Here is a 15,740-nt window from a genome sequence, read left to right as displayed (position 1 = left end):
ATTGTTACTATACGTCTAAAAGACTACGATACCGCAATATATACGCATAAATACGCTTATTAATTGAATTTCTAAAAACTCATATTTTAGTATATTTCGAAATAAATATACTTTAATTAATGTACTCATAAATCTGTTCAAATCCAAAAAAGACGTTTTTTTGCTTTAATTTAATTTTTTTTTTTTGGGGGGGGGGGGGGGGGGGGGTTAATTTTATGTATTTTGTTTTGTTTTTTCGCGTGGTATTTTTTCGCGTTTATTTTCGACTCGGAGTTTCGCGTTTTGTTTTTGCTGAAAGAAGAACTTAATTACATGATTAGTGAGAGAATTGAACCACTTACCTTTGTTGTTGAGTCTCTGTCTGCTGCACGGTGACGTTTTACTCGTTGAGCCGTTGAACCCGGGTGATTAAGAAAGCTCTTTATTGATAAAATATTAGACGTTTGTAGCGTTACGCATGCGCATAAGGCAAAAATAAAGATAGAAACGTTATCTTATTTGGTTACAGACTTAAAGGTTTTATTTTTCGACACAACTGGTGATATTTCAAAATAAGGACCAAACATCGAGCCTTTTATTTTTCAAAATAACTACTTATACTATAATTATAATGCGCAGAAACAAATAAAATGCGCATGTTAACTCACAACATAATTCAAGGTATTTTGGTCATTTTTCGAAAAAAAAACCTGTACAGGAAAATTTGTGAAAAATGCCCAAAATAAGTAATTTTCAAAATTTAACTATTATGAAATAATATTGCTACATATGCGTATATATTGCGTTATCTTATAGACGTATAGTAAGCAGTTTGGACATTAAAAAAAAAATCCCTGTACTATTATAGTACTGTACAGGGATTTTTTTCGAAAAATTTAATTATTATGTAATAATACCTGTACTAATAGTACAGTGGTCTGCGCTTGTTATCAAAAATGCGTCATTTAAACAGTCGATATTTTGCTATTTTTCAAAAAAAATACCTTACATTTCAATTCAATTAAAACTTTTATTATCCCCATTGGTAAACTCTGTTGGCCTTTTCAATATACAGTATACATACAAATAGAAAACTGATACAGTAGGCCTACATAAAATATATATTTTATTTTATGTGGAAGAAAACAATATGGATTTGATTGGAAATTTCTCCATATGTTACCTCAATACACCTTTTTTGACATAACTAGTTACTATATCATATTATATATGTATTTACATTAAAAAAATGTTAAACATTTAATTTCTTTACAAAAACACAACATTGATGAGAGTTTTACAAATTCTTAGCCTTTTCAAAAGCATCAAGTGCCTTCATACTCGTTTCAGCGACATCTTCATCTTCATCAATAAATTCATCGTCGTTAATAACTGCACCCATAACATCCTGGTGGTAATATCTTTTTTGTTTTGATAATGTTTCCTTTGAAATCCTTTCTTTTTTCCTTTTTTGTAATAGTGCAAGATTTGCGTCACGCATTAAAGCCTACAAAAAAAAAAACAACCAATTATTATTATTATTAAAAGTCTACTTAAAATTAGAATAAGTACAGTACTTTTAATCCAATACCTTCAATCTATACTATCAAACTTTATGTGACAAAAAATGGGATGTGCCCATATATGGACATGGTGATGTCATATTACTACTATATTTGGGCATATCACTACCATATTTGGGCACATCACACTAGTTTGACAGTGTAAACAGAGCTTTATTTGTATCAATATTAATTAATAATGTATTAACCAAATAGCAATGGTTATGAAATATTATGGCGGTGGTGGCGTACCTGGTTTGTGAGTTTCTTGCTTTCTTCGTAAATTGTTTCTTGATGAGCTTTGTTAAGATGTGCTTCTAATTCTTGGTAAAGTGAAATAATGTCAATTATTTTTAAAACTATATTATGAAATTGTTTTCAACTATTTGTGTTCAAATTGTGAAAATATTGAAAATGACATATAATCAATCAATCAACATACTGACATTAACAATAATTTGATTAAATTAAGACGGGCAAAATCCAAAAAGGCCAAGGTAATAATAATATAACAACTGCTGCTCATACAAGTTTTGTCAAAATATGCACAACTTACTTAAGTCATTTTCTTGAGGTTTGCCTGATAAATTCACCTCTGTTAAAATGAAAATAATAATATTTTAATACATTTAACAAACTCATAACTGTAACTATATGGATGCAACAGGTAATCTAGCACCGAGCCGGACATTGCGGCCATCGGTTATCAACGCCTAGCACCGAGCCGGCCATTGCGGCTATCGGTTATCAACGCCTAGCACCGAGCCGGCCATTGCGGCCATCGGTTATCAACGCCTAGCACCGAGCCGGCCATTGCGGCTATCGGTTATCAACGCCTAGCACCGAGCCGGCCATTGCGGCCATCGGTTATCAACGCCTAGCACCGAGCCGGCTATTGCGGCCATCGGTTATCAACGCCTAGCACCGAGCCGGCCATTGCGGCCATCGGTTATCAACGCCTAGCACCGAGCTGGCCATTGCGGCCATCGGTTATCAACGCCTAGCACCGAGCTGGCCATTGCGGCCATCGGTTATTAACGCCTAAATTCATGTTAAATGCGTAATTTACTCACAACTGTACAGTACTCACATAATTTGATACATTTGCGAAAAATTAAAGAAGTACTGATATGATGTATTCATTGCGTCTTTTCTTGTTAGAAATTTATAGTTTTTGGTTCAAAATATGCAAATCACACATTAAATTATTATGAGACTGAGAGACGAGTATGCATGACTACAAACAAAGGCGTAGCTTATGTACCGCTTTGCCTAAAAATGTATAGCCTACACTACAGTATAGTAAGGAAGCCCGTATCCGTGATACGGATTAGGCCAAGTTGAGCCGCCGACAAGTTGAGCCGCCGCCAGAAAAACGTTATTTTCTATGAAACGCCAAATGCTTACTTTCGCCGGTGCTCGTTTCTATTTAATAGAAGTTCTATTTATATTACTTATTAGATATAACGATGTATATTCCAAAGTTTATATATCACGGTTTTTAGTATATATTATTAAATATTATAATTAAAGAGAAATAATTATGAATATCTGACTTGGTAGATTCCAAAATATAAGGCCTAAAACATGACCGAAAATGATCGTTTTTAGCCAAAAATTACGTAAACATGTTGCCCCCTCAGACGGCGGCAGTTGTATGAACAAGGCCAACTCCATTTTTCGGTAAAATAATTGCATAAAATCACCGTTTTTTAGTAAAATATTTTGTGTATTAACATTGTAAAATTCAATAAAATATGATATTAAAAGATAGTAAATAAAAAATAATAACTATTTATTCGAAGAATATCAATACTCTATTAGTCATGAGAAACAACGTGATTTTACGTGGTAGGCATACACACGAGAAAAATATTATGGAGTGCATTTTTACCTTGAAAGATTAAAAACAATTAAATTATTAAATATGACTACTTTCCTTTGCTGTGTATGGCGGTTCAAACCAACAAAATTGTAGTATGTAATTATTATTTATTTTCATGACACAATAAACCTAAAGACCATGAACTTATGTACTAGGACACCACTCTATCACTACGCGAAATGTCGTAAAAGACGCACTGGGCGGCCCAACCGGTCATATCCCCGTGATACTACTACTATACTACTAGTACTAGCCTAGCTAGGCCTAAAAGCCTTTCTCTAGCATATAGGCCTACTAAATAGAAGACTGACAGAAGACGGCCTGGCTGGGACTACTACTACTAGGTAATAGGCTAGGCCTACCTAGCCCTACTACTCTAAGTAGTAGTAGAGTACTGCTGCTGCTTAGTTCCGTTTCGCACCTGTCGTTTATTTCGACTCAAAATTGGTTAAGTAACTTTATCGTGAGTACCAAACCTTAGAATTAGGCCTCAAAAATATTTTTACGAAGGAGATCACACAAAAAGTAAAAAATAAATCCTTTAAATTGATGAATTTACAGACGTGTTTCTCGCACATCGGTTCGTGAATTTCGCATACTCCATGTTCAATGTTGTTGTTTCTATGGAGCGCCAAAAGAGCAATCATAATAGAGGGCTAAAAACTCAATAAATTGCGTATATTTAATGCATTTATTGGTGAAAATTACGTTCAATTTTATCATATTTTGTCAATGTCAATGCAACAAAAATATTACTGTTGATACTGTACATGGTTTTTGCAGGAACTTTTAGGAATGAAAATCGACAAATTCATCATCATATTACATGTACTGTAGGGGTATACCTGATCTAAATAATATTCCTCTTACTTAGTCTTACTCTTAAGCCCCTTTCTCACAGATGTGCCTGCAATATACCGGTACAGTGCTGGCGTCGTGCCGGTATCGTTACCGGCATATACCCATTCTCATCGGACTATCGTGCCGGAAATATAACCGGTATATACCGGCTTTCTGTGAGAAAGGAGTCGGGCATATTCGGCCAATAAAAAGTCTCTGACAAAATAATTATTGAGGGCGCCCTTTATTGTTATTGTTTTTGTCTAGCGATGATATGGCGGCGAATGTTAAGTTACAGATTATTATCTTCCTTTATAGCATATTTATGCAATACATGCTATGTACAGTATATTGTGCATATATTATACAGGTATAGCAATTAATTTGCCGTCATCGGCAATCTGTAAAACACCTTAATTAGAAGGCTGTAGGCCTACAATTTACAAGGCGACGAAAGGTCAGGCACCAACAAACAAAGGAGCTATATATCCAATACCAAATTGGCGAGTAAATCATGTTTTACTTTAAATTAAATTTATACGCTCTTCCACAAGGTCAATTGTTAGTTATACATACAGACTATATTAAAACAATGATTTTGAACACGTAGGGCATTTCTTTGAATTCTTTCCTATTGTCGTTTTGTGGTAATTTACAGCTTTTTATATGTTTAACAAACGTACATAATCAATTGCGTCTGCATCATGCTAGACTACAACTTCCGGTAATGACGTAATCAGCATATTTTTGGTAATAAAATTTTTTCACTAAGCTAGGGAATCTTCTGATATCAATATTCATTAGACCGTACTTTAGTTAGCCAATCAAAATAAACGTATAAACAATTTTGCGGCGATGTTGTTGAGGTAAAATATACTGTGTTTTACAATAACCAATTTGGTTAGAGTAAAACACAATGATAAAGAATAGGAAACATTTAATAATATGATAAATGTCATTACATAGCAATTTATCACTGTGTTTTACTATAACCAATTTGGTTAGAGTAAAACACAATGATATAGAATAGGCAACATTTAATAATATGATAAATGACATTTACATAGCAATTTAGCACTGTGTTTTACTATAAACAATTTGGTTAAAGTAAAGCAGAATGATAAAGAATAGGAATTTAATAATATGATATATGACATTTACATAGCAATTTAGCACTGTGTTTTACTATAACCAATTTGGTTAGAGTAAAACACAATGATAAAGAATAGGAAACATTTAATAATATGATATATGACATTCACATAGCAATTTAGCACTGTGTTTTACTATAACCAATTTGGTTAGAGTAAAACACAATGATATAGAATAGGAAACATTTAATAATTTGATAAATGACATTTACATAGCAATTTAGCACTGTGTTTTACTAAAACCAATTTGGTTAAAGTAAAACACAATGATAAAGAATAGGAAACACTTAATAATATGATAAATGACATTTACATAGCAATTTAGCACTGTGTTTTACTATAACCAATTTGGTTAAAGTAAAGCAGAATGATAAAGAATAGGAATTTAATAATATGATATATGACATTTACATAGCAATTTAGCACTGTGTTTTACTATAACCAATTTGGTTAGAGTAAAACACAATGATAAAGAATAGGAAACATTTAATAATAATTATTATTTACATAGCAATTTAGCACTGTGTTTTACTATAACCAATTTGGTTATAGTAAAACACAATGATATAGAATAGGAAACATTTAATAATATGATAAATGACATTTACATAGCAATTTATCACTGTGTTTTACTATAACCAATTTGGTTAGAGTAAAACACAATGATAAAGAATAGGAAACATTTAATAATAATTATTTACATAGCAATTTAGCACTGTGTTTTACTATAACCAATTTGGTTATAGTAAAACACAATGATAAAGAATAGGAAACATTTAATAATATGATATATGACATTCACATAGCAATTTAGCACTGTGTTTTACTATAACCAATTTAGTTAGAGTAAAACACAATGATATAGAATAGGAAACATTTAATAATTTGATAAATGACATTTACATGGCAATTTAGCACTGTGTTTTACTATAACCAATTTGGTTAAAGTAAAACACAATGATAAAGAATAGGAAACACTTAATAATATGATAAATGACATTTACATAGCAATTTAGCACTGTGTTTTACTATAACCAATTTGGTTAAAGTAAAGCAGAATGATAAAGAATAGGAATTTAATAATTTGATATATGACATTTACATAGCAATTTAGCGCTGTGTTTTACTATAACCAATTTGGTTAGAGTAAAACACAATGATAAAGAATAGGAAATATTTAATAATAATGATTATTTACATAGCAATTTAGCACTGTGTTTTACTATAACCAATTTGGTTATAGTAAAACACAATGATATAGAATAGGAAACATTTAATAATATGATAAATGACATTTACATAGCAATTTATCACTGTGTTTTACTATAACCAATTTGGTTAGAGTAAAACACAATGATAAAGAATAGGAAACATTTAATAATAATTATTTACATAGCAATTTAGCACTGTGTTTTACTATAACCAATTTGGTTATAGTAAAACACAATGATAAAGAATAGGAAACATTTAATAATATGATATATGACATTCACATAGCAATTTAGCACTGTGTTTTACTATAACCAATTTGGTTAGAGTAAAACACAATGATAAAGAATAGGAAACATTTAATAATAATTATTTACATAGCAATTTAGCACTGTGTTTTACTATAACCAATTTGGTTATAGTAAAACACAATGATAAAGAATAGGAAACATTTAATAATATGATATATGACATTCACATAGCAATTTAGCACTGTGTTTTACTATAACCAATTTAGTTAGAGTAAAACACAATGATATAGAATAGGAAACATTTAATAATTTGATAAATGACATTTACATAGCAATTTAGCACTGTGTTTTACTATAACCAATTTGGTTAAAGTAAAACACAATGATAAAGAATAGGAAACACTTAATAATATGATAAATGACATTTACATAGCAATTTAGCACTGTGTTTTACTATAACCAATTTGGTTAAAGTAAAGTAGAATGATAAAGAATAGGAATTTAATAATATGATATATGACATTTACATAGCAATTTAGCACTGTGTTTTACTATAACCAATTTGGTTAGAGTAAAACACAATGATAAAGAATAGGAAATATTTAATAATAATGATTATTTACATAGCAATTTAGCACTGTGTTTTACTACAACCAATTTGGTTATAGTAAAACACAATGATATAGAATAGGAAACATTTAATAATATGATAAATGACATTTACATAGCAATTTATCACTGTGTTTTACTATAACCAATTTGGTTATGGTAAAACACAATGATATAGAATAGGAAACATTTAATAATATGATAAATGACATTTACATAGCAATTTAGCACTGTGTTTTACTATAACCAATTTGGTTAAAGTAAAACATAATGATAAAGAATAGGAAACATTTAATAATATGATAAATGACATTTACATAGCAATTTATCACTGTGTTTTACTATAACCAATTTGGTTATGGTAAAGTAGCACAATGATATAGAATAGGAAACATTTAATAATAATGATTATTTACATAGCAATTTAGCACCATATTTTACTATAACCAATTTGGTTATGGTAAAGCACAATGATATAGAATAGGAAACATTTAATAATATGATAAATGTCATTACATAGCAATTTAGCACTGTGTTTTACTATAACCAATTTGGTTAGAGTAAAACACAATGATAAAGAATAGGAAACATTTAATAACATGATAAATGACATTCACATAGAAATTTAGCACTGTGTTTTACTATAACCAATTTGATTAGAGTAAAGCACAATGATAAAGAATATGAAACATTTAATAATATGATAAATGACATTTACATAGTAATTTATCACTGTGTTTTACTATAACCAATTTGGTTAGAGTAAAACATTTTAACTATGATAAATGATATTTAGCACTGTGCTGGATACAGTAAAACACAAATTAAGAATAGGAAACATATAATAATATGATACATTTACATACAAATTTAGTATTGTGTTTTACTATAGCCAATTTGGTTACAGTAAAACACAATGATAATGAAACATTTATTATATGATATTATTTACATAGCAAAATATTATATTAAACATATCTTATTATCTAAACGTTATGAAAAGAATAGGATACATATAATGTAATAATATAATAAATACAAGTTACATAGTTTATCATCTTGTTTTACAGAACCAATTTGGTGACACAGTTAACACAGTGATAAAGAATAGATACTGTTTTAGGTTATATAACCCTAACCCTAGTTTGAAGCGACATAATAAATTCATCGCGAAAAAGTACGTATCGTATTTAGAAACTTTTGAAATTTGTTAGATATGTTTAATAGGTTCTTACGTCTATAAAACAAACAAAAAATATAAATTTCACAAAAAATTCGTGATTTTAATAATTTGCATTTCTAAAAATGTACACTTATGAAATACCATACATTTTCCAACACATTTTTACTTCATTGATGATTCCCAGAAATCAAAATAAAACAAATTATGATATTTCTTTTACATTATAGATGTAAGAACCTATATTGAACATGTACCAAATTTCAAACGTTTTTTAAGACGATACGTATTTTTATCGATGAATTAAGTATGTGATCGCTTCAAACTAGGGTTAGGGTTAAATAACCTAACAGTTCATTCTTTAACACTGTGTTTAACTTTTAACCAAATTGGTTTTAGTACAACACAATGATAAACTATGTACATTTTATTTTTCATATTACATTATAGGATACATATAATGTAATAATAATAAATACAAGTTACATAGTTTATCATCTTGTTTTACAGAACCAATTTGGTTACACAGTTAAACACAATGATAAAGAATAGACACTGTTTTAGGTTATATAACTCTAACCCTAGTTTGAAGCGATCACATACTTAATTCATCGCGAAAAAATACGTATCGTATTCAGAAACATTTGAAATTTGGTAAATAAAATGTTCAATAGGTTCTTACGTCTATAAAACAAACAAAAAATAAAAGTTTCAAGACAAATTCGTGATTTTAATAATTTGCATTTCTAAACATTTACACTTATGAAAGACAATACATTTCCAACACATTTTTACTTCATTGATGATTCTCAGAAATCAAAATAAAACTATTAGGATATTTCTTTTGCATTATAGATGTAAGAACCTATATTGAACATATCTACCAAATATCAAACGTTTTTCAAGACGATACGTATTTTTAGCGATGAATATTAAATATGTGATCGCTTCAAACTAGGGTTAGGGTTAAATAAACTAAAACAGTTCTATTCTTTATCACTCACTGTGTTTAACTTTTAACCAAAATGGTTATAGTAAAACACAATGATAAACTTATATGTCAATTTTATTTTTCATAACATAAAATGTTTGATATTCTTTATAATATTTAATATTATATTTTAGGCCTACTATTAATGACGTATAAATGCACACTACATCTGAAATAACTTTCTACTTCATTGGCGTTTCTTACCAAAAAAAAGAACTAATTTTGTTATGTATATAGAGCAACCTATTATAACATGTCTTGTATGATTTTTATCTCGTTTCAATGACATTTTATACTACAATTCAAATGAAAAAGCATCACAAAAAAATACGTCTGGTATTCAAAAAGTTTCTAAACTCGGTACACAGAAAAAAGGAAATGTTGAAAATGTATGGTCTTTCATAAGTGTGAATTTTGTGAAATGCAAATAATGGAAATCATCGATTTGTCTTGAAATTTATAATTTGTTTTGTCTTATTGAACATATCTATACAAAATGTCAAACGTTTCTGAATATGATACGTTTTTTTTCTCGATGAATTTATAATGTCGCTTCAAACTAGAGGGTAGGGTAGTAACCTAACAAGTATCTATTCTTTATCACTATGTTTAACTGTGTAACCATATTGGTTCTAATAAAAAACAATGATAAACTATGTAAATTGTATGTTTCATATATTACATTTTTGCCAAAAAAAATTATTGGGAATGTCAAATTTCTTTTTCATGACATATATCTACAAATTTCAGAAGCTTTTGAGTACGAGTATTTTACGCGATGTTTTTTTATCCTCGTTTTAATATTTTGGTAATGTAATTCACATAAAGTTTTGTATCCAAAAATTGTTTATTCTTGGGTAGAAATGAGGAAATAAATAGTATTCCTGTATAATATAATAATCAATAATAAAGTATAAAAAAAAGTGTTGTGTAAACGAACGTTTTTTACGCTTCAAATTTTCTGTTACATTATGTTTGAATTGAAGCTACAGATATTGAATCATGGACCTATAAATTAGTAATTTATAGGTCCATGATTGAACATATCGTCACTCACCACACATTTTTTGTTTTGTATTTCGAAAGTATTTATTCTAAAGAACAATTGATGCAAACATCAACTGCGTATCTTATTTCATTAATTAATTATATTAATTATAATTTGACGATTATTCGTCACACGAAGAGTCGAATATCGATTCGTCTCGTCATGGGAAGAAAACGTGCATTGCGCACACTGTTTACGCGCCTCAACAATAAACGGCGAATATGCGATTCGTCACTTCTGGAACGCCGTTTTACACAAGTTTTTGGCGATGATAAAAATTGCGTCGATGATGAAATTGCGTCGATGAAAATTGCATCGACGCAATGTAGATTGCGTCGATGCAATGTAGATTGCGTCGACGCAATTTACATTGCGTCGATGAAAATTGCATCGATGAAAATTGCGTCGATGAAAATTGCGTCGATGAAAACTGCATCGATGAAAATTGCGTCGATGAAAACTGCATCGATGAAAATTGCGTCGATGAAAACTGCATCGATGAAAATTGATGTGATGAATTTAATTGATTATAAAAATTCCAAATGGTTTTAATTCAATCAATGATGAAAATGACTACTAGTAAAGTAAATGATGATGTTAATAATGATGTTAATAATGTTATTATGTTGCTAAAAATTGACGGTTTCTGAATATTTTGATATGATAAACATGTTTACCGCTTGCGCTAGCGCGCGTTATAGACAAGCGCGCAGTGATCGCGCACTAAAACAATGTTGAAATATATGCACTGATTAACATTTTAGTGATTTATTGTCAACACATTTTAGCAATGGATCCATTATTGTCCTTTCGGACACATTATATCTTCTAGCTAATTGCTTCCGTTAATCCACCAGTTCAGTACATAAAATCCAGATGTCCAGCATCCATGACATCATATTCAAATCATACCGGCAGGGAGATCGCAATTTTCATCGATGAAAACTGCATCGATGAAAATTATTTTTTTTTTCATCGATGCAGTTTTCATCGATGCAGTTTTCATCGACGCAATTTTCATCGACGCAATTTTCATCACATTAACGCAATTTTCATTACATCGACGCAATTTTCATCGACGCAATGTTCATCACATCATTACATCAATACTATATTCATCGACGCAATTTTCATCACATCGACGCAATTTTCATTGCATCATCGACGCGATTTTATCATCGCCTAAACTGGCATTCCATACTAATTGCGTGTGATCTGATTGGTGTATTATAAATAAATTCATCGCGATGAATTTTTCAGTAGATGTAATGAGACAGTTCAGTAGATGTAATGACAGTTAATTTAATTGTTCTGCTCTTTTTGTACAAATCTATACTACTTTATATTATGGATTTTGTAGTACTGTTAAAATTATTAAATCTCTGGAAGTGTGTTTTACGAGTATGTCCGCAAATTTATGCGTTTACGGTTTTAAAATGTGAGTTTTAAATAGCGAACATGATCTTGTTAGGTGCACTACGCACGCAGTATTCCAAAATGTCTTACTAATTGGGAGAAAATCATATTGTATCATATCATATTATATCCATTCTTTAAATTCATATTCTTTATCCAAAACTAAATTGGTATAGTAAAACACAGTGCTAGCAACTTATCATATTATTAAATGTTTCATATTCTTTATCATTGTGTTTTACTCTAATCAAATTGGTATAGTAAAACACAGTGCTAAATTGCTATGTGAATGTCATTTATCATATTTTTAAATGTTTCCTATTCTTTATCATTGTGCTTTACCATAACCAAATTGGTTATAGTAAAACACAGTGCTAAATTGCTATGTAAATGTTATATATCATATTATTAAATTCCTATTCTTTATCATTGTGTTTTACTCTAACCAAATTGGTTATAGTAAAACACAGTGATAAATTGCTATGTAAATGTAATTTATCATATTATTAAATGTTTCCTATTCTTTATCATTGTGTTTTACTCTAACCAAATTGGTTATAGTAAAACACAGTGATAAATTGCTATGTAAATGTAATTTATCATGTTATTAAATGTTTCCTATTCTTTATCGTTGAGTTTTACTCTAATCAAATTGGTTATAGTAAAACACAGTGCTAAATTGCTATGTAAATGTTATATATCATATTATTAAATGTTTCCTATTCTTTATCATTGTGTTTTACTCTAATCTGATTGGTTATAGTAAAACACAGTGCTAAATTGCTATGTGAATGTCATTTATCATGTTATTAAATGTTTCCTATTCTTTATCATTGTGCTTTACTCTAACCAAATTGGTTATAGTAAAACACAGTGCTAAATTGCTATGTAAATGTCATTTATCATGTTATTAAATGTTTCTTATTCTTTATCATTGTGTTTTACTCTAACCAAATTGGTTATAGTAAAACACAGTGATAAATTGCTATGTAAATGTAATTTATCATATTATTAAATGTTTCCTATTCTTTATCATTGTGTTTTACTCTAACCAAATTGGTTATAGTAAAACACAGTGATAAATTGCTATGTAAATGTAATTTATCATGTTATTAAATGTTTCCTATTCTTTATCGTTGTGTTTTACTCTAATCAAATTGGTTATAGTAAAACACAGTGCTAAATTGCTATGTAAATGTTATATATCATATTATTAAATGTTTCCTATTCTTTATCATTGTGTTTTACTCTAATCTGATTGGTTATAGTAAAACACAGTGGTAAATTGCTATGTGAATGTCATTTATCATGTTATTAAATGTTTCCTATTCTTTATCATTGTGCTTTACTCTAACCAAATTGGTTATAGTAAAACACAGTGCTAAATTGCTAAATGTCATTTATCATGTTATTAAATGTTTCTTATTCTTTATCATTGTGTTTTACTCTAACCAAATTGGTTATAGTACAACACAGTGCTAAATTGCTATGTAAATGTAATTTATCATATTATTAAATGTTTCCTATTCTTTATCATTGTGTTTTACTCTAACCAAATTGGTTATAATTTATTTAATTTCATTTCAAAAGACATTTACCTAAATTGCTATTTAAATGTCATTTATCAAATTATTAAATGTTTCCTATTATTTATCTGGTTATATAGTAAAACACTGTGCTAAATTGCTATTGTATTAAGGACGAGTTCCGAGAAGATGTATTCAAAGCTACAACCAATCAGAACAGTGTTAATCAATATAGTCCATGGCTACAGCCAATCAGAAACGTCCAAATCGCAATAACCCCTAGGCTAATAGAAATTATTGGTCCGAGTAGCCTTTTCAACCAGACGTTGCGAGGTTTAAAAAGTAAAACATGATTTACTCGCCAGTATGGTATAGTTTATATACCTGAACAAAGAGCTAATGGCCTAGCCTAGCGGCCTATATAGATTATGCTACAAATTTCTTCTTGTCCCCTTATTTTAAGCAGCTCTCTTATCTCATTATCCCTCCAGTTCGACATTATTATTGTTAATTGAATTGAATAGGCGCCAAAGTGATACACTTGACTGCGCAAGGTGTCAAAGCCTCGACGGGGAACCCCGGAATATAACGGCAATACGTTCTCACAGAATGCCCGTCTGGCATTGCGGGGAATATCCCTAGAATATTACTAGGTCTAAAGCAGGTCATGTCGATGCCGGCATGGTGCCGGCATGATGCCAAGACGACCCGTTCTCACAGAAAACCATACCGGCATGGTAATGGTATATTCCCGCAATGTTCCTGGCACACAACTCTGTGAGAAAGGGGCTTTAGTCTTAGGTCTAGGGTTGGTTGCTATTTGAAAACAGCAAATTATTAGCAGTAAAATGTTACAGCATTTTTATTGACAAAATATATTAAAATTAAACGTGTATTTCAATAATAAATGCATTAAAAGAAGACGCATTCCACTGAGTTTTTAACCATCTATTGTTGTTGCTCTTTTGGCGCTCCATAGAAACGAAAATATTGAACTTCGAGTATGCTAAATTTGCGAACGGTATGCGAGAAACATGTCTGTAAAATCATGGAGTTACTCCATGGTAAAATCATCAATTTAAGGATTTATTAGTTACTTTTTATGTGATTCTTCTTCATAAAAGTACTTATGAGGCCCAATTTTAAGGTGTGGTATTCACAATAAGTTGCTTAACAATTTGGAGTCAAAAGGAAGTCGAAATAAAAACAGGTGCGAAACGGAACTAGCGCGGCTAGGCCTAAATAGGCTAGCCTAGCTTACCTCCTTCTTGACCTGGCTGAGGTGCAACTGGTAGACGCTGTCGTATATCTCCTGACACTAGCCTTGATTCAATTGTAGGGTGTAAAGTGACAGACTGCCAAAACAGCTTGGCACATGCTTTGTCTTCTTCAGAACTACCGGTGAAAATTGTTGTTTTTAATTCTAAAATTCCAGCCACAGCCATCTTGTTGTCATGAAAATTGTAAACAATAATATGAATAGCGCCCTCTATTGTCATCATACACATAGAGAGGGGGACTGTGAGATGTGTGAATGCATAGAGATAAATATTTCTACGATAGAAGAAAAAGAACACAGAAACACGATTCCGATTTCGTATCGAATCCGCAAAAACCCTAGTATTAGATAAAAGAAGTGTGAATGTTTTAAAACAATTTTATCGAACAATTATCGATTTAGAAAGTTTAGAAAGGCCCAATGTAACTAATTAGGCTAAACAAACATTTTTTTTATTACAGGAAATTATCACCTCTGTGCAAAATCAATTTTTAGTAGCGCCCTCTATGATTTGATGTATTTTTCAATGTTATAGCACACTCTATAGTTTGGCCATGCATTCATCATAAAAGCAAATTGGGAGGTAGAATTTCAAAGATCTTCTTTTATTGAAACCACCAAAGCTTATGCACTCATCTCTCAATAAATAAAAAACTATCCCTCTCCTTACATTTGCATCTGTTTTTTTTCACAAATTTTAAAATGCCTCGTACTTTATTTACCCAGATCTTCTTTGTAACAAATTGTAGACTGGAATTTTAAACTTTTAATTATTATGGGACTCTATGACATGATAATGTAATATGTACACTTA

General features: G+C 30.2%; 1 protein-coding gene across 1 annotated transcript; it reads right to left on the bottom strand.

The window, feature by feature from the left end:
- Positions 1-886: 886 nt before the first annotated feature.
- Positions 887-15,101, bottom strand: LOC140056767 (cilia- and flagella-associated protein HOATZ-like). The gene is made up of 4 exons (XM_072102244.1): positions 14,909-15,101; positions 2,098-2,136; positions 1,794-1,864; positions 887-1,486 (listed from the first exon to the last, which is right to left on the bottom strand). The coding sequence occupies exons 1-4, from the start codon at positions 15,090-15,092 to the stop codon at positions 1,277-1,279; spliced, it is 504 nt and encodes a 167-aa protein (XP_071958345.1). The 5' UTR covers positions 15,093-15,101; the 3' UTR covers positions 887-1,276.
- Positions 15,102-15,740: the final 639 nt, after the last annotated feature.

Source organism: Antedon mediterranea, chromosome 8, assembly GCF_964355755.1.
Source record: "Antedon mediterranea chromosome 8, ecAntMedi1.1, whole genome shotgun sequence".
Lineage (NCBI taxonomy): Eukaryota > Metazoa > Echinodermata > Crinoidea > Comatulida > Antedonidae > Antedon > Antedon mediterranea.
Note: the sequence above shows the minus strand (reverse complement) of the source record. Positions and strands in the feature narration are given on the sequence as shown.

Excerpts from the sequence above, each read along its gene's own strand:
- LOC140056767 (XM_072102244.1), bottom strand. The coding sequence starts at position 15,092 with ATGGCTGTGGCTGGAATTTTAGAATTAAAAACAACAATTTTCACCGGT. Across the intron at positions 1,865-2,097 it reads ACCTCAAGAAAATGACTTAA|AATTAGAAGCACATCTTAAC; the intron begins GTAAGTTGTGCA and ends CACTTTACCAAG. Across the intron at positions 1,487-1,793 it reads GCAAGAAACTCACAAACCAG|GCTTTAATGCGTGACGCAAA; the intron begins GTACGCCACCAC and ends TTTTTTTTGTAG.